The sequence below is a fragment of the Anas platyrhynchos genome, chromosome 1 (assembly GCF_047663525.1).
Source record: "Anas platyrhynchos isolate ZD024472 breed Pekin duck chromosome 1, IASCAAS_PekinDuck_T2T, whole genome shotgun sequence".
Lineage (NCBI taxonomy): Eukaryota > Metazoa > Chordata > Aves > Anseriformes > Anatidae > Anas > Anas platyrhynchos.
The window spans coordinates 109,427,389-109,445,458 of NC_092587.1; the positions used below are offsets into that span (position 1 = coordinate 109,427,389).

The window sequence follows — 18,070 nt, forward strand, 5'->3', positions numbered from 1 at the left end:
GTAAAGAATTTCCTCCTCATATCTAATCTAATTGTACCCTCTTTTATTTTAAAACCATTACCCAAGAAAGTTCTGTCACTGCACTCCCTGACAGAGTCCCTCCCCAGCTTTCCTGCAGGCCCCCTTTAGGCACTGTAAGGTCACTGTAAGGTCTCCCCAGAGCCTTCTGTTCTTCAGGCTGAACAACCTCAGCTGCCTCAGCGTGTTTTCACAGGAGAGGTGCTCCAGCCCCTTCGTCCATCCATCCTTGGGGCCCTCCTCTGGACTCATTGTCATACTTCGGTGTCCTTCTTGTGCTGGGGGCCCCAGAGCTGAGCACAGGGCTCCAGGTGGAATCTCACAAGAGCAGAGAAGAGGGAGACAATCATCTCCCTCACCCTGCTGCCCACTCTGCTTTTGATGCAGCCCAGGATACAGCTGCCTTTCTGTGCCTCAAACCCACCCTGCTGGCTCATGCTGAGCTTCTCATCAAACCAGCAGCCCCAGGGCCTTCTCCTCAGGGCTGCTCTCAATCCATTCTTCACCCAGGGCCCAGGCGCAGGGCCTTGCACTTGGTCTTGTTGAACTCCATCAGGTTCTCACAGGTGCACCTCTTGAGCCGGGTCCCTCTAAATGGCATCCCTTCCCTCCAGCATGTCGACCGCACCACTCAGCTTGGGCTCACTGGCAAACTTGCTGCGGGTGCACTTGATCCCACTGCCCATGACACTAACAAAGACATGAAAAAGCAGTGGTCCCAAGACTGGTCCCTGAGGAACACCGCTCATGACTGTTCTGCACTTGGACATTGACTGCAATTCTTCAAGTGCAACCATCCAGCCAGTTCCTTATCCACCGAGTGCTCCAACACTTCTAGAAATATCAATATTTTAAATACATATCTTTTCATCAGTTCTGGACTCTGCTCTCTTGCTTTTCAGGGATGCCTCTCCAAAGCACTTGATTTCTCAGCACCTTCATGAATGTTAGCTCAGAAATTTAAGCACAGGTTGTTACTGCCTGGCAATGTAGGGCCTTTCCCTTGTAAGCATTCATCCTACTATGAAGGTGACATTCCCTTTCTGAGTCTTCTCTAATTAAAATGCTGTTATTTAATTAGACTTTCTCAACTTGCCCTCAGAAGCCATCATTAGGAAGAGCATCCTCGGTGCATGCAGCATGCCCAGTCTTTTACTCTCTACAGCTAAGTACCTAGAGCTTGACTGTTACAGAAAACCATCACACTGATGTCAGAACAGTTGCTTGTCCTTCCTTCTGAGGAAAGAAAAGCAAACTCAATCTGAGGTTACACCATAAAAATGTATATAATAATAATAAATGGACACAGGAGAACTGTAAAAGGTTTATTATGCAAACAACTATTTTCAGAACAATCAGCCTATGAACTGTGAACAACTCTGAACAACTCTGAACCTGGAAGTGGGTGCCGCTCTCCCTGCTATCCCTAGTGGGTCCTGCGCTAGGGTGCCGGCCCATCGCCTGCAGCTGTCCTGTCTGAGCCGCAGGTGCAAGTTGGGCAGTGTGGGGGTGCTGAGGGCTGCCAGTCGGGTGGATTTGGCATGGCCGTGGCAGAGGCTGCTGCCAGCCCGGGACTTGCAAGTGGACGCAAGGGAGGTCTGGCAGCCCCGGGAAAGCGCGCAGCTGCCGCGTTTCGGTGCATAGGTGGCAAGGCGGGTCCCATGAGAGGCAGAAAGTGGTAGCGTGTGGGAGTAGGAGAGGCAGGTGGGCTCTGGCTGCTGCGTGCTGGCAGCTGGGGGGAGGCCGGAGGCTGTTGATTGTCCCTGCCTGCTGCCTCTGCAGCGGGGCCTGGCAGGGAGGGAGCATCCGTGCATGAGGCTGGATGGGCACCGCTAGCCTGGGGGGGGGCTTTTGCCTGGCGCTTTGGGAGAGGGGACCCTGGGGGGGCTGCTGTCTGCGTGTCTTCTTCTGCAGCTTTTTCCATCCCGTCCTTCTCCTGCCCAGCATCTGCTCCCCGCCCATGCTGGATGCCTGAGCTGCTGCTGCTGGGGCACTTTGCATCCAGATCCGCCTGTGTTGCAGGGGCAGCCGGGGCTTTCCTCTTCAGGGCGGCACGGCGATTGCAGTTGATGAGCAGGTGGGGAGAATACCTCTTGAAGTTGGGGTTGTGGTAGAGGAGTAACTAAAAAAATGCAAAGGAGGAGAGTTAGTTGCTACCATTTCCCAAAAATAATAAAAAATCGTTGATTGAGAAACCCAGGTACCACGACTCGACAGATGCTTCTGCGTAGCATTAACATAGAGGTAAAGGTAAGACTACCCTGCTAATGTGCATCCGACAGTTGAAACAAGAATTCAGATATTGCACAGCAAGAGATCTTGCAACTATATTAAACTGAGTAGACTCCTCATAGCCCAATTTATTTATATTTCCATTCCATTAATTTAAACTCATTGAGTATAACCCAAATATAGTGTATCCACATTTCTACCACTCATCAATGCCACCTGACAAATACCTCGACACCAGCCTGAGAAAGACATGAAGTTTAGAACATTTACTGTCGTCCTCACCTCCTCTATTGCCAAGGCCTACTTTATTTAACCCCCCCTATCTCCCACTAGAATATCGTGAGTGTTGGTTCATGTGTGGAGCAAGTGATGTACCTTCCTATGAGCAGAAAATGCATCTTCTGCCATGAATTTGGGAAGCGAGGCAGATCTTGGGAAGGTCCATTTCATTTTGGTGAATCCGTACAGGTTAAGTTCACGAATGAAACTCTTCACACTGTCAGCCTCAAAAATTTTCTGCGGCCCGGTCCTCCCCAGCACTTCTACTTTAAACATTTCCTCATCGATCACAATACAGCTTTCACAGCGAGCCCAGCAAATGCTCTTAAACTCGTCGCCTTCAACTAGGTACCACAGTTTCGTTGGGAAACTGAGGAAGGAGAAGACATTGGTTTTGACAGCACGCTCCTCAGAAGAACTACCGCGTCTGCTCTCACGGTTATCAGTGGAAGCTGGGCAATCCTTTCCTCCCTCCGTTGATGCTGCAGCACCATCAGAAGCTGCTCCTCCATCCTGTCCCGGAGGCTCAGCAGAAGGGGACTCTGAGGATTCAACCAGCTTGTCTGGAGCAGCATCGGGTGAAGTTTCTGCTGGAAGCGGCTCCCTTTTAATTTCTTTTGTCTCATCTTCGCTGAAACTTCCGCCTGAAGCCATTTCAGTGGGCAGCTCAGTCTTCGTCCTGCCAGTCAGCAAGTGAGACCCAGCTGGTCTGTCTGGGCGTTCTGGTGGGAGATGCTTGAACATCACCGTGACACCCGCAGTCACCACAGTGACATCACAGTGGAACGGCCAGAGCAGATGTTGCTGCCCAGCACTTGTTGCTGGTGCTGTACCACGGGTGTTTCCACTCCAAAGAAGCACATAAAGCTGTGTTGAAAGGGGATGGCTTCTTCCCTAGACCTTGCTTCCCCTTCCCCGTGTGATAGCTCCCTTCTGGCCTCCTTGATGTCCCTCTACGTTTTCCAGCTGGGGAGGGAAATCAGTTGCCCGAGCAATGTGAACTAAAGAATGTAGCAATCTCTTCCTAGTTTCCTGCCACTCCTTGAAAATGCTCTGTGATTTCCACAGCACCGCTTCTGCAAGGGAATAGCTGTGTACCCAGGCGATGCTCCTCAAGGTCAGCAGTCTCCCAGAGGCTGCTCTGCAGGTCCAACCAGAATAAAACCTATACAGATTTTGCTGATGACATAACAGAGTAGATGTACAAGCCCTTGTTTCTTTGATTGGCTTCCTATGCTTTGATTTGATATTTTAGCAGTGTGGAAAGCAACTCAACAAAACCAGTGACGTTCTCCAAGCCTTTTAAATCACACCCCTCTCTACAGGGTCAAATGGGCCCCTTTTTGGAAAGGAAAGGTTCGATGTCGAGGTAGTGTCTGGATGCACTATGGATGGAATAAATCCTAAGTTTGCAAATCATACTAACTATGAGGAGATGTGAGCTCCCTTGTGTATAGACAGGCCTTGTGGCGAGATCTTGACAAGTCCGAGTGCCAGGCAATCACTGACGTATGAAGTTTAACAGGGACAAGCGACAGATTCTTCACCTACATGTAGGTTGGGGCAACATTGCCTATGCATACAGAGTGGGGGATGAGCAGCCCTGCAGCAAGGGATCTGGGCACTGTGGTCAGTGGCAAGTTGAATAGGTATCAACAGCGTACCCTGCGGCCAGGAGGGCCACCCATACCCTGGGCTGCATCAGGCACGGCATTCCTAGCCAGCTGAGGGAAAGGATTGTCCTGCTCTGCTCTGCTCTGCTCTGCACTGATGTGGCTTCACCTCAAGCACTGTGTGCAGTTTTGGGTGCCACAAAATAAGAAGTACATAGAGCTGTTAGAGAGTGTCCAAAGGAAGCTAGGGAAATGGTAAATAAAAGGTCTAGAGGGCAAAACGTGTGAGGAGCGGCTGAGCTCCCCTGGTTTGCTCAGCCCCCAGCAGAGCAGGCTGAGGGGAGGCCTCATGGCAGCCTGCAGCTCCCTCAGGAGGGGAGCGGAGGGGCAGGCGCTGAGCTCTGCTCTCTGGGGACAGCGACAGGACCTGAGGGCACGGCATGGAGCTGGGGCAGGCCAGGGTCAGGCTGGGGGTTAGGGAAAGCTTCTGCACCCAGAGGGTGCTGGGACAGGCTCCCCAGGGCAGCGGTCACAGCACTGAGCCTACAGAGTACAAGAAGCGTTTGGACAATGCTCTCAGACACATGGTCTAAATTTTGGGTGGTCCTGTGTGGAGCCAAGAATTGGACTTGATGATTCTGGTGGGTCGCTTCCAACTCAGGCTATTGGGTGATTATTTTATGATTATATACAGGAAGTGTAGCTCGTGTCATGTTGGAACTACAGCAAAAAGCAAAGTCAGCTCATGCAGGCCCACAGTTGCACCATTGCATGGTGCTTCTTATTAGATCAGCTCTTGAATTAAGTAAGCAACCTGGAGGTGAAAACCTCTTTTCTTACTTACCACTTCAGCAGTCCAGTTAACTTCAGTTTAGGCATTTTCCTAAGTGCTGCTTTTGTTTGGAGAAGAACATTTATTCAGTGTTTCTTTCCATTCCTAATATTTCAGGTTCCTAAAGGAAGTCACTGCTGGTCAATGATTGCACACTCCAGGCCCATGATTTTGAAGGACAGTGGCCAAAAAGGCAGCCAGAGCAGATGTGGCTGCCCAGCACTTGTTGCTGGTGCTGTACCACGGGTGTTTCCACTCCAAAGAAGCACATAAAGCTGTGTTTCAAGGGGATCGCTTCTTCCCTAGACCTTGCTTCCCCTGCTACTACCTGAAAGCAGCAGCTCCGGCTCCTACCTGAAAGTGGAGGAAAGCACCCGCTTGTTCCAGATCTCACTGAAAGCAGCCTGGGAGCTTCTGCCACAGTCCTGCCACTGCTGCCTGACGGTGCTGCCCTCCTGCTGCTCCCGCAGGCTCAGGCTGACCGGTGCCTCCAAGAGCACTACATCAAAAGGATGCTTGGTGTGCAGCTAGATGACTCAGACACCTCCCTGAGCATCAAGTAGGCTGCAGCCAGCTTCAGCAGCAGCACGGCACCACCAAAGAGTTGTGCTGCAGCAGAGATGCAGTTTGTCAGGCACATGGCCAGGCATGCCTGCCACCACTGCTTCCACCTCAGATGTCTGCAGATCTGCACCCGCATGCTGGTGGGCAAAGGCTTTTCTCCCCCCATGCCTTGAAGAAGGTTGGGTTCCAGCACCTGACGCCAAGAGCTCTGTCTAGCCTGGTGCAGGAGAGATTGCCCCCTGTCGCCGGTTGATCCTCCTGTGGCACCTCTGCTCTTGCCTTGACCACTTGCTGTTAGGCAAAGAGACAACAATGTTTGTCCTTTGTTCTCCCTGAACAGGGTTTTGTTCGAGTGCATGAAATCCAGTTTCAGTTCTGCTAACCAAGGCATCCTTCCCCTGTCATGCCCTGCCCCTATTCTGGAGAGGGTTGGAGATAAAATCGTCCTAGTGTTATGGACTTCAAATAAAGCGCAATGCCTTCAGTGGCTTGCTTTACCTTGAATCGCTGATACCCATTCCAAAGCAATTTCTGGAAGTCTTTACACATCTTCAAATTGTCATACCCCGTTTTGTCAGGGAACAATTTCCTAGTTGTGAAAACCTTGTTTGCACTAGAGTGCAAACCTGCAAAAGCTAATCTCAAAATAATGCCATTTTCTAGGCTAACAAAGTGTTAGTGAATCCGATTTTTCTAAATGTGCATCTCTTAAAACTACAGGAATCATCAAGTTCTATTCTGATCTTCCCTAATGCAATGGAGATGAACTTCTTCAGGTCAGTTTCAGATTGGAGAGAAGAAAAAACAACTGCATAGCACTTACCTTTTAAGGTTTAGTGACAAAATCAATCTTTTAACTGTTATGAAAATAGTCAAAACTTTAAATGGCAACTAGAAGATGGTGACCAGTTTGGTAACACTTAAAAAGGATGCTCAGAAAACTGTAAGCACAGAACTGTGGAAAATCAAGCCCTTTAAGATTGCCCACCTTAGATATCCATAAGTGACTAAGCTCTACGTGTTAATCTTCAAAAGCTTGTAATTAGGTTGTATTTTATTCTCTACTCATTTAAATTAAAGCATTACCAAGATTCAGTAGATAAACTTCAATTCTTTTCCCATTCCTGCTACAAATAAATGTTATGACTTCCAAATGAGCCACAACAATACCAGTTCTTTTATAACGATGAACAAAGCCCACCCTGCCATGGGCAGGGACACCTCTGTCGCGTTAAAGGGGTGTAGCTGATTAACCGTTACGGGCCCGGTTGGATTCAGAATACTGAACCAGTCGGACATTCACCAAAACTGGGGGTCCGTTCGGACATTCACCAAAAATGTAATAACCGCCTGGGGGTCCGCTCAGACATTCACCAAAAACGTATTAACCACCTGGGGGTCCGTTCAGACATTCACCAAAAATGCATTAACCGTCTGGGGGTCTGGTTAGATTCAGAACACTGAACTATCACGGATAACCATCCTCACCCTAGTTGCATTAATGAGAGCTATCACAATGCAATCAAGTATGGTTTATTACAGCAACAGATAATCAGGTTCTTTTGGATTGCCGGCGATAGTGACTGTCTGCAAAAGCAAGCTAGTATGCATGAAATACACAGGTGTTATAGGTGTTACAGATGTGACAGGTGTTATAGGTGTTATAGGCGTTACAGATGTTATAGATGTTATAGGTGTTACAGATGTTATAGATGGTATAGATGTTACAGGTGTTACAGGTGTTACAGGTGTTATAGGTGCACAGCCTAGAAATAAACGCGTTGAAAGGATCAAAGACTCTATATAGAGATTTATAAGCAAATATTCAGATCTCACCCAAAGGCGTCCCAATGGGGGGGGAAGAGAGGCTCAGCCCGTCGACTGATCCCAGGAGTCAGGAGGTCCTAAGGATGTTGTATGTCCTCGGGATGGTATCTCCCCTGACGATGGTATCTTCCCTAACATCCCCGCTCTCTCGGGCCAATTTATATTATTTTCTATCTTTTAGGTGGAGCTTGAGTGGCTCTAGTCAAGCATATCTTAGTTATGATTGGTGTAAAGTTTTCCCGTCTCCGTTTAAAGTAATAGGCTCCGAGAAATTCAGGGCGCATGCTCAGTGAGGGGTGGTCGCACCTTGGAGGCGGGTAGCTTTTGGGATGGAGGTGTGTTTTGGTATTATAATGATATTATAATGAGCAAAAAGTACACTAGGGTACAGCATTTGTCAAAAGATGACAGGTCTTTGGCTTAGGGTGGCAAAAAGTGCAGCTTTGTGCACAAGAACAATTGAGGCCCCACCTGATTACAGAGCCTAGCCGTGGTGTCTCCACTCCACTCCACGCTCCGTGGTGTTCCTTAGAGCTAGCACACCAAGTTTCCCCAGCGCGATAGCATCTAAGGTTGGGAGCCTAGGGAATGCTCAGGTAATGCAGTTATGCCCTACCCTGAAAGCCTCTTCAATGCTGTACCTTTTCCTTAAAAGTGTGAATGTTAGTTTTATTTTCCTAGTTACTTCAGGCATTTACACCACAACCGCCCAGCAGACCAGGCTGCCCAAAGCCCCATCCAGCCTGGCCTTGAGCACCTCCAGGGATGGGGCACCCACAGCTTCTCTGGGCAGCCTGTGCCAGTGCCTCACTGCCCTCAGGGTAAAGAATTTCCTCCTCATATCTAATCTAATTGTACCCTCTTTTATTTTAAAACCATTACCCAAGAAAGTTCTGTCACTGCACTCCCTGACAGAGTCCCTCCCCAGCTTTCCTGCAGGCCCCCTTTAGGCACTGTAAGGTCACTGTAAGGTCTCCCCAGAGCCTTCTGTTCTTCAGGCTGAACAACCTCAGCTGCCTCAGCGTGTTTTCACAGGAGAGGTGCTCCAGCCCCTTCGTCCATCCATCCTTGGGGCCCTCCTCTGGACTCATTGTCATACTTCGGTGTCCTTCTTGTGCTGGGGGCCCCAGAGCTGAGCACAGGGCTCCAGGTGGAATCTCACAAGAGCAGAGAAGAGGGAGACAATCATCTCCCTCACCCTGCTGCCCACTCTGCTTTTGATGCAGCCCAGGATACAGCTGCCTTTCTGTGCCTCAAACCCACCCTGCTGGCTCATGCTGAGCTTCTCATCAAACCAGCAGCCCCAGGGCCTTCTCCTCAGGGCTGCTCTCAATCCATTCTTCACCCAGGGCCCAGGCGCAGGGCCTTGCACTTGGTCTTGTTGAACTCCATCAGGTTCTCACAGGTGCACCTCTTGAGCCGGGTCCCTCTAAATGGCATCCCTTCCCTCCAGCATGTCGACCGCACCACTCAGCTTGGGCTCACTGGCAAACTTGCTGCGGGTGCACTTGATCCCACTGCCCATGACACTAACAAAGACATGAAAAAGCAGTGGTCCCAAGACTGGTCCCTGAGGAACACCGCTCATGACTGTTCTGCACTTGGACATTGACTGCAATTCTTCAAGTGCAACCATCCAGCCAGTTCCTTATCCACCGAGTGCTCCAACACTTCTAGAAATATCAATATTTTAAATACATATCTTTTCATCAGTTCTGGACTCTGCTCTCTTGCTTTTCAGGGATGCCTCTCCAAAGCACTTGATTTCTCAGCACCTTCATGAATGTTAGCTCAGAAATTTAAGCACAGGTTGTTACTGCCTGGCAATGTAGGGCCTTTCCCTTGTAAGCATTCATCCTACTATGAAGGTGACATTCCCTTTCTGAGTCTTCTCTAATTAAAATGCTGTTATTTAATTAGACTTTCTCAACTTGCCCTCAGAAGCCATCATTAGGAAGAGCATCCTCGGTGCATGCAGCATGCCCAGTCTTTTACTCTCTACAGCTAAGTACCTAGAGCTTGACTGTTACAGAAAACCATCACACTGATGTCAGAACAGTTGCTTGTCCTTCCTTCTGAGGAAAGAAAAGCAAACTCAATCTGAGGTTACACCATAAAAATGTATATAATAATAATAAATGGACACAGGAGAACTGTAAAAGGTTTATTATGCAAACAACTATTTTCAGAACAATCAGCCTATGAACTGTGAACAACTCTGAACAACTCTGAACCTGGAAGTGGGTGCCGCTCTCCCTGCTATCCCTAGTGGGTCCTGCGCTAGGGTGCCGGCCCATCGCCTGCAGCTGTCCTGTCTGAGCCGCAGGTGCAAGTTGGGCAGTGTGGGGGTGCTGAGGGCTGCCAGTCGGGTGGATTTGGCATGGCCGTGGCAGAGGCTGCTGCCAGCCCGGGACTTGCAAGTGGACGCAAGGGAGGTCTGGCAGCCCCGGGAAAGCGCGCAGCTGCCGCGTTTCGGTGCATAGGTGGCAAGGCGGGTCCCATGAGAGGCAGAAAGTGGTAGCGTGTGGGAGTAGGAGAGGCAGGTGGGCTCTGGCTGCTGCGTGCTGGCAGCTGGGGGGAGGCCGGAGGCTGTTGATTGTCCCTGCCTGCTGCCTCTGCAGCGGGGCCTGGCAGGGAGGGAGCATCCGTGCATGAGGCTGGATGGGCACCGCTAGCCTGGGGGGGGGCTTTTGCCTGGCGCTTTGGGAGAGGGGACCCTGGGGGGGCTGCTGTCTGCGTGTCTTCTTCTGCAGCTTTTTCCATCCCGTCCTTCTCCTGCCCAGCATCTGCTCCCCGCCCATGCTGGATGCCTGAGCTGCTGCTGCTGGGGCACTTTGCATCCAGATCCGCCTGTGTTGCAGGGGCAGCCGGGGCTTTCCTCTTCAGGGCGGCACGGCGATTGCAGTTGATGAGCAGGTGGGGAGAATACCTCTTGAAGTTGGGGTTGTGGTAGAGGAGTAACTAAAAAAAGGCAAAGGAGGAGAGTTAGTTGCTACCATTTCCCAAAAATAATAAAAAATCGTTGATTGAGAAACCCAGGTACCACGACTCGACAGATGCTTCTGCGTAGCATTAACATAGAGGTAAAGGTAAGACTACCCTGCTAATGTGCATCCGACAGTTGAAACAAGAATTCAGATATTGCACAGCAAGAGATCTTGCAACTATATTAAACTGAGTAGACTCCTCATAGCCCAATTTATTTATATTTCCATTCCATTAATTTAAACTCATTGAGTATAACCCAAATATAGTGTATCCACATTTCTACCACTCATCAATGCCACCTGACAAATACCTCGACACCAGCCTGAGAAAGACATGAAGTTTAGAACATTTACTGTCGTCCTCACCTCCTCTATTGCCAAGGCCTACTTTATTTAACCCCCCCTATCTCCCACTAGAATATCGTGAGTGTTGGTTCATGTGTGGAGCAAGTGATGTACCTTCCTATGAGCAGAAAATGCATCTTCTGCCATGAATTTGGGAAGCGAGGCAGATCTTGGGAAGGTCCATTTCATTTTGGTGAATCCGTACAGGTTAAGTTCACGAATGAAACTCTTCACACTGTCAGCCTCAAAAATTTTCTGCGGCCCGGTCCTCCCCAGCACTTCTACTTTAAACATTTCCTCATCGATCACAATACAGCTTTCACAGCGAGCCCAGCAAATGCTCTTAAACTCGTCGCCTTCAACTAGGTACCACAGTTTCGTTGGGAAACTGAGGAAGGAGAAGACATTGGTTTTGACAGCACGCTCCTCAGAAGAACTACCGCGTCTGCTCTCACGGTTATCAGTGGAAGCTGGGCAATCCTTTCCTCCCTCCGTTGATGCTGCAGCACCATCAGAAGCTGCTCCTCCATCCTGTCCCGGAGGCTCAGCAGAAGGGGACTCTGAGGATTCAACCGGCTTGTCTGGAGCAGCAACGGGTGAAGTTTCTGCTGGAAGCGGCTCCCTTTTAATTTCTTTTGTCTCATCTTCGCTGAAACTTCCGCCTGAAGCCATTTCAGTGGGCAGCTCAGTCTTCGTCCTGCCAGTCAGCAAGTGAGACCCAGCTGGTCTGTCTGGGCGTTCTGGTGGGAGATGCTTGAACATCACCGTGACACCCGCAGTCACCACAGTGACATCACAGTGGAACGGCCAGAGCAGATGTTGCTGCCCAGCACTTGTTGCTGGTGCTGTACCACGGGTGTTTCCACTCCAAAGAAGCACATAAAGCTGTGTTGAAAGGGGATGGCTTCTTCCCTAGACCTTGCTTCCCCTTCCCCGTGTGATAGCTCCCTTCTGGCCTCCTTGATGTCCCTCTACGTTTTCCAGCTGGGGAGGGAAATCAGTTGCCCGAGCAATGTGAACTAAAGAATGTAGCAATCTCTTCCTAGTTTCCTGCCACTCCTTGAAAATGCTCTGTGATTTCCACAGCACCGCTTCTGCAAGGGAATAGCTGTGTACCCAGGCGATGCTCCTCAAGGTCAGCAGTCTCCCAGAGGCTGCTCTGCAGGTCCAACCAGAATAAAACCTATACAGATTTTGCTGATGACATAACAGAGTAGATGTACAAGCCCTTGTTTCTTTGATTGGCTTCCTATGCTTTGATTTGATATTTTAGCAGTGTGGAAAGCAACTCAACAAAACCAGTGACGTTCTCCAAGCCTTTTAAATCACACCCCTCTCTACAGGGTCAAATGGGCCCCTTTTTGGAAAGGAAAGGTTCGATGTCGAGGTAGTGTCTGGATGCACTATGGATGGAATAAATCCTAAGTTTGCAAATCATACTAACTATGAGGAGATGTGAGCTCCCTTGTGTATAGACAGGCCTTGTGGCGAGATCTTGACAAGTCCGAGTGCCAGGCAATCACTGACGTATGAAGTTTAACAGGGACAAGCGACAGATTCTTCACCTACATGTAGGTTGGGGCAACATTGCCTATGCATACAGAGTGGGGGATGAGCAGCCCTGCAGCAAGGGATCTGGGCACTGTGGTCAGTGGCAAGTTGAATAGGTATCAACAGCGTACCCTGCGGCCAGGAGGGCCACCCATACCCTGGGCTGCATCAGGCACGGCATTCCTAGCCAGCTGAGGGAAAGGATTGTCCTGCTCTGCTCTGCTCTGCTCTGCTCTGCACTGATGTGGCTTCACCTCAAGCACTGTGTGCAGTTTTGGGTGCCACAAAATAAGAAGTACATAGAGCTGTTAGAGAGTGTCCAAAGGAAGCTAGGGAAATGGTAAATAAAAGGTCTAGAGGGCAAAACGTGTGAGGAGCGGCTGAGCTCCCCTGGTTTGCTCAGCCCCCAGCAGAGCAGGCTGAGGGGAGGCCTCATGGCAGCCTGCAGCTCCCTCAGGAGGGGAGCGGAGGGGCAGGCGCTGAGCTCTGCTCTCTGGGGACAGCGACAGGACCTGAGGGCACGGCATGGAGCTGGGGCAGGCCAGGGTCAGGCTGGGGGTTAGGGAAAGCTTCTGCACCCAGAGGGTGCTGGGACAGGCTCCCCAGGGCAGCGGTCACAGCACTGAGCCTACAGAGTACAAGAAGCGTTTGGACAATGCTCTCAGACACATGGTCTAAATTTTGGGTGGTCCTGTGTGGAGCCAAGAATTGGACTTGATGATTCTGGTGGGTCGCTTCCAACTCAGGCTATTGGGTGATTATTTTATGATTATATACAGGAAGTGTAGCTCGTGTCATGTTGGAACTACAGCAAAAAGCAAAGTCAGCTCATGCAGGCCCACAGTTGCACCATTGCATGGTGCTTCTTATTAGATCAGCTCTTGAATTAAGTAAGCAACCTGGAGGTGAAAACCTCTTTTCTTACTTACCACTTCAGCAGTCCAGTTAACTTCAGTTTAGGCATTTTCCTAAGTGCTGCTTTTGTTTGGAGAAGAACATTTATTCAGTGTTTCTTTCCATTCCTAATATTTCAGGTTCCTAAAGGAAGTCACTGCTGGTCAATGATTGCACACTCCAGGCCCATTCTTTGGAAGGACAGTGGCCAAAAAGGCAGCCAGAGCAGATGTTGCTGCCCAGCACTTGTTGCTGGTGCTGTACCACGGGTGTTTCCACTCCAAAGAAGCACATAAAGCTGTGTTTCAAGGGGATCGCTTCTTCCCTAGACCTTGCTTCCCCTGCTACTACCTGAAAGCAGCAGCTCCGGCTCCTACCTGAAAGTGGAGGAAAGCACCCGCTGGTTCCAGATCTCACTGAAAGCAGCCTGGGAGCTTCTGCCACAGTCCTGCCACTGCTGCCTGACGGTGCTGCGCTCCTGCTGCTCCCGCAGGCTCAGGCTGACCGGTGCCTCCAAGAGCACTACATCAAAAGGATGCTTGGTGTGCAGCTAGATGACTCAGACACCTCCCTGAGCATCAAGTAGGCTGCAGCCAGCTTCAGCAGCAGCACGGCACCACCAAAGAGTTGTGCTGCAGCAGAGATGCAGTTTGTCAGGCACATGGCCAGGCATGCCTGCCACCACTGCTTCCACCTCAGATGTCTGCAGATCTGCACCCGCATGCTGGTGGGCAAAGGCTTTTCTCCCCCCATGCCTTGAAGAAGGTTGGGTTCCAGCACCTGACGCCAAGAGCTCTGTCTAGCCTGGTGCAGGAGAGATTGCCCCCTGTCGCCGGTTGATCCTCCTGTGGCACCTCTGCTCTTGCCTTGACCACTTGCTGTTAGGCAAAGAGACAACAATGTTTGTCCTTTGTTCTCCCTGAACAGGGTTTTGTTCGAGTGCATGAAATCCAGTTTCAGTTCTGCTAACCAAGGCATCCTTCCCCTGTCATGCCCTGCCCCTATTCTGGAGAGGGTTGGAGATAAAATCGTTCTAGTGTTATGGACTTCAAATAAAGCGCAATGCCTTCAGTGGCTTGCTTTACCTTGAATCGCTGATACCCATTCCAAAGCAATTTCTGGAAGTCTTTACACATCTTCAAATTGTCATACCCCGTTTTGTCAGGGAACAATTTCCTAGTTGTGAAAACCTTGTTTGCACTAGAGTGCAAACCTGCAAAAGCTAATCTCAAAATAATGCCATTTTCTAGGCTAACAAAGTGTTAGTGAATCCGATTTTTCTAAATGTGCATCTCTTAAAACTACAGGAATCATCAAGTTCTATTCTGATCTTCCCTAATGCAATGGAGATGAACTTCTTCAGGTCAGTTTCAGATTGGAGAGAAGAAAAAACAACTGCATAGCACTTACCTTTTAAGGTTTAGTGACAAAATCAATCTTTTAACTGTTATGAAAATAGTCAAAACTTTAAATGGCAACTAGAAGATGGTGACCAGTTTGGTAACACTTAAAAAGGATGCTCAGAAAACTGTAAGCACAGAACTGTGGAAAATCAAGCCCTTTAAGATTGCCCACCTTAGATATCCATAAGTGACTAAGCTCTACGTGTTAATCTTCAAAAGCTTGTAATTAGGTTGTATTTTATTCTCTACTCATTTAAATTAAAGCATTACCAAGATTCAGTAGATAAACTTCAATTCTTTTCCCATTCCTGCTACAAATAAATGTTATGACTTCCAAATGAGCCACAACAATACCAGTTCTTTTATAACGATGAACAAAGCCCACCCTGCCATGGGCAGGGACACCTCTGTCGCGTTAAAGGGGTGTAGCTGATTAACCGTTACGGGCCCGGTTGGATTCAGAATACTGAACCAGTCGGACATTCACCAAAACTGGGGGTCCGTTCGGACATTCACCAAAAATGTAATAACCGCCTGGGGGTCCGCTCAGACATTCACCAAAAACGTATTAACCACCTGGGGGTCCGTTCAGACATTCACCAAAAATGCATTAACCGTCTGGGGGTCTGGTTAGATTCAGAACACTGAACTATCACGGATAACCACCCTCACCCTAGTTGCATTAATGAGAGCTATCACAATGCAATCAAGTATGGTTTATTACAGCAACAGATAATCAGGTTCTTTTGGATTGCCGGCGATAGTGACTGTCTGCAAAAGCAAGCTAGTATGCATGAAATACACAGGTGTTATAGGTGTTACAGATGTGACAGGTGTTATAGGTGTTATAGGCGTTACAGATGTTATAGATGTTATAGGTGTTACAGATGTTATAGATGGTATAGATGTTACAGGTGTTACAGGTGTTACAGGTGTTATAGGTGCACAGCCTAGAAATAAACGCGTTGAAAGGATCAAAGACTCTATATAGAGATTTATAAGCAAATATTCAGATCTCACCCAAAGGCGTCCCAATGGGGGGGGAAGAGAGGCTCAGCCCGTCGACTGATCCCAGGAGTCAGGAGGTCCTAAGGATGTTGTATGTCCTCGGGATGGTATCTCCCCTGACGATGGTATCTTCCCTAACATCCCCGCTCTCTCGGGCCAATTTATATTATTTTCTATCTTTTAGGTGGAGCTTGAGTGGCTCTAGTCAAGCATATCTTAGTTATGATTGGTGTAAAGTTTTCCCGTCTCCGTTTAAAGTAATAGGCTCCGAGAAATTCAGGGCGCATGCTCAGTGAGGGGTGGTCGCACCTTGGAGGCGGGTAGCTTTTGGGATGGAGGTGTGTTTTGGTATTATAATGATATTATAATGAGCAAAAAGTACACTAGGGTACAGCATTTGTCAAAAGATGACAGGTCTTTGGCTTAGGGTGGCAAAAAGTGCAGCTTTGTGCACAAGAACAATTGAGGCCCCACCTGATTACAGAGCCTAGCCGTGGTGTCTCCACTCCACTCCACGCTCCGTGGTGTTCCTTAGAGCTAGCACACCAAGTTTCCCCAGCGCGATAGCATCTAAGGTTGGGAGCCTAGGGAATGCTCAGGTAATGCAGTTATGCCCTACCCTGAAAGCCTCTTCAATGCTGTACCTTTTCCTTAAAAGTGTGAATGTTAGTTTTATTTTCCTAGTTACTTCAGGCATTTACACCACAACCGCCCAGCAGACCAGGCTGCCCAAAGCCCCATCCAGCCTGGCCTTGAGCACCTCCAGGGATGGGGCACCCACAGCTTCTCTGGGCAGCCTGTGCCAGTGCCTCACTGCCCTCAGGGTAAAGAATTTCCTCCTAATATCTAATCTAATTGTACCCTCTTTTATTTTAAAACCATTACCCAAGAAAGTTCTGTCACTGCACTCCCTGACAGAGTCCCTCCCCAGCTTTCCTGCAGGCCCCCTTTAGGCACTGTAAGGTCACTGTAAGGTCTCCCCAGAGCCTTCTGTTCTTCAGGCTGAACAACCTCAGCTGCCTCAGCGTGTTTTCACAGGAGAGGTGCTCCAGCCCCTTCGTCCATCCATCCTCGGGGCCCTCCTCTGGACTCATTGTCATACTTCGGTGTCCTTCTTGTGCTGGGTGCCCCAGAGCTGAGCACAGGGCTCCAGGTGGAATCTCACAAGAGCAGAGAAGAGGGAGACAATCATCTCCCTCACCCTGCTGCCCACTCTGCTTTTGATGCAGCCCAGGATACAGCTGCCTTTCTGTGCCTCAAACCCACACTGCTGGCTCATGCTGAGCTTCTCATCAAACCAGCAGCCCCAGGGCCTTCTCCTCAGGGCTGCTCTCAATCCCTTCTTCACCCAGGGCCCAGGCGCAGGGCCTTGCACTTGGTCTTGTTGAACTCCATCAGGTTCTCACAGGTGCACCTCTTGAGCCAGGTCCCTCTAAATGGCATCCCTTCCCTCCAGCATGTCGACCGCACCACTCAGCTTGGGCTCACTGGCAAACTTGCTGCGGGTGCACTTGATCCCACTGCCCATGACACTAACAAAGACATGAAAAAGCAGTGGTCCCAAGACTGGTCCCTGAGGAACACCGCTCATGACTGTTCTGCACTTGGACATTGACTGCAATTCTTCAAGTGCAACCATCCAGCCAGTTCCTTATCCACCGAGTGCTCCAACATTTCTAGAAATATCAATATTTTAAATACATATCTTTTCATCAGTTCTGGACTCTGCTCTCTTGCTTTTCAGGGATGCCTCTCCAAAGCACTTGATTTCTCAGCACCTTCATGAATGTTAGCTCAGAAATTTAAGCACAGGTTGTTACTGCCTGGCAATGTAGGGCCTTTCCCTTGTAAGCATTCATCCTACTATGAAGGTGACATTCCCTTTCTGAGTCTTCTCTAATTAAAATGCTGTTATTTAATTAGACTTTCTCAACTTGCCCTCAGAAGCCATCATTAGGAAGAGCATCCTCGGTGCATGCAGCATGCCCAGTCTTTTACTCTCTACAGCTAAGTACCTAGAGCTTGACTGTTACAGAAAACCATCACACTGATGTCAGAACAGTTGCTTGTCCTTCCTTCTGAGGAAAGAAAAGCAAACTCAATCTGAGGTTACACCATAAAAATGTATATAATAATAATAAATGGACACAGGAGAACTGTAAAAGGTTTATTATGCAAACAACTATTTTCAGAACAATCAGCCTATGAACTGTGAACAACTCTGAACAACTCTGAACCTGGAAGTGGGTGCCGCTCTCCCTGCTATCCCTAGTGGGTCCTGCGCTAGGGTGCCGGCCCATCGCCTGCAGCTGTCCTGTCTGAGCCGCAGGTGCAAGTTGGGCAGTGTGGGGGTGCTGAGGGCTGCCAGTCGGGTGGATTTGGCATGGCCGTGGCAGAGGCTGCTGCCAGCCCGGGACTTGCAAGTGGACGCAAGGGAGGTCTGGCAGCCTCGGGAAAGCGCGCAGCTGCCGCGTTTCGGTGCATAGGTGGCAAGGCGGGTCCCATGAGAGGCAGAAA

General features: G+C 49.4%; 2 protein-coding genes across 2 annotated transcripts; both read right to left on the reverse strand.

Annotated features, from left to right (window-relative positions):
- Positions 1-1,330: 1,330 nt before the first annotated feature.
- LOC139999180 (uncharacterized) lies at positions 1,331-4,303 on the reverse strand. The gene is made up of 2 exons (XM_072026245.1): positions 2,626-4,303; positions 1,331-2,140 (listed from the first exon to the last, which is right to left on the reverse strand). Exons 1-2 carry the CDS (start codon positions 3,271-3,273, stop codon positions 1,460-1,462), a joined length of 1,329 nt encoding a protein of 442 aa, XP_071882346.1. The 5' UTR covers positions 3,274-4,303; the 3' UTR covers positions 1,331-1,459.
- A 5,213-nt stretch (positions 4,304-9,516) lies between these two features.
- LOC139999183 (uncharacterized) lies at positions 9,517-12,460 on the reverse strand. Its single transcript, XM_072026249.1, has 2 exons — positions 10,812-12,460; positions 9,517-10,326 (listed from the first exon to the last, which is right to left on the reverse strand). Exons 1-2 carry the CDS (start codon positions 11,457-11,459, stop codon positions 9,646-9,648), a joined length of 1,329 nt encoding a protein of 442 aa, XP_071882350.1. The 5' UTR covers positions 11,460-12,460; the 3' UTR covers positions 9,517-9,645.
- Between the last annotated feature and the right edge of the window lie 5,610 nt (positions 12,461-18,070).

What these genes read in the sequence shown, in the direction of transcription:
- LOC139999180 (XM_072026245.1), bottom strand. Translation starts at nt 3,273, where the DNA reads ATGTTCAAGCATCTCCCACCAGAACGCCCAGACAGACCAGCTGGGTCT. An exon ending in CATTTTCTGCTCATAGGAAG is followed by an intron (nt 2,141 to 2,625) that starts GTACATCACTTG and finishes GCATTTTTTTAG; the next exon opens with TTACTCCTCTACCACAACCC.
- LOC139999183 (XM_072026249.1), bottom strand. Translation starts at nt 11,459, where the DNA reads ATGTTCAAGCATCTCCCACCAGAACGCCCAGACAGACCAGCTGGGTCT. An exon ending in CATTTTCTGCTCATAGGAAG is followed by an intron (nt 10,327 to 10,811) that starts GTACATCACTTG and finishes GCCTTTTTTTAG; the next exon opens with TTACTCCTCTACCACAACCC.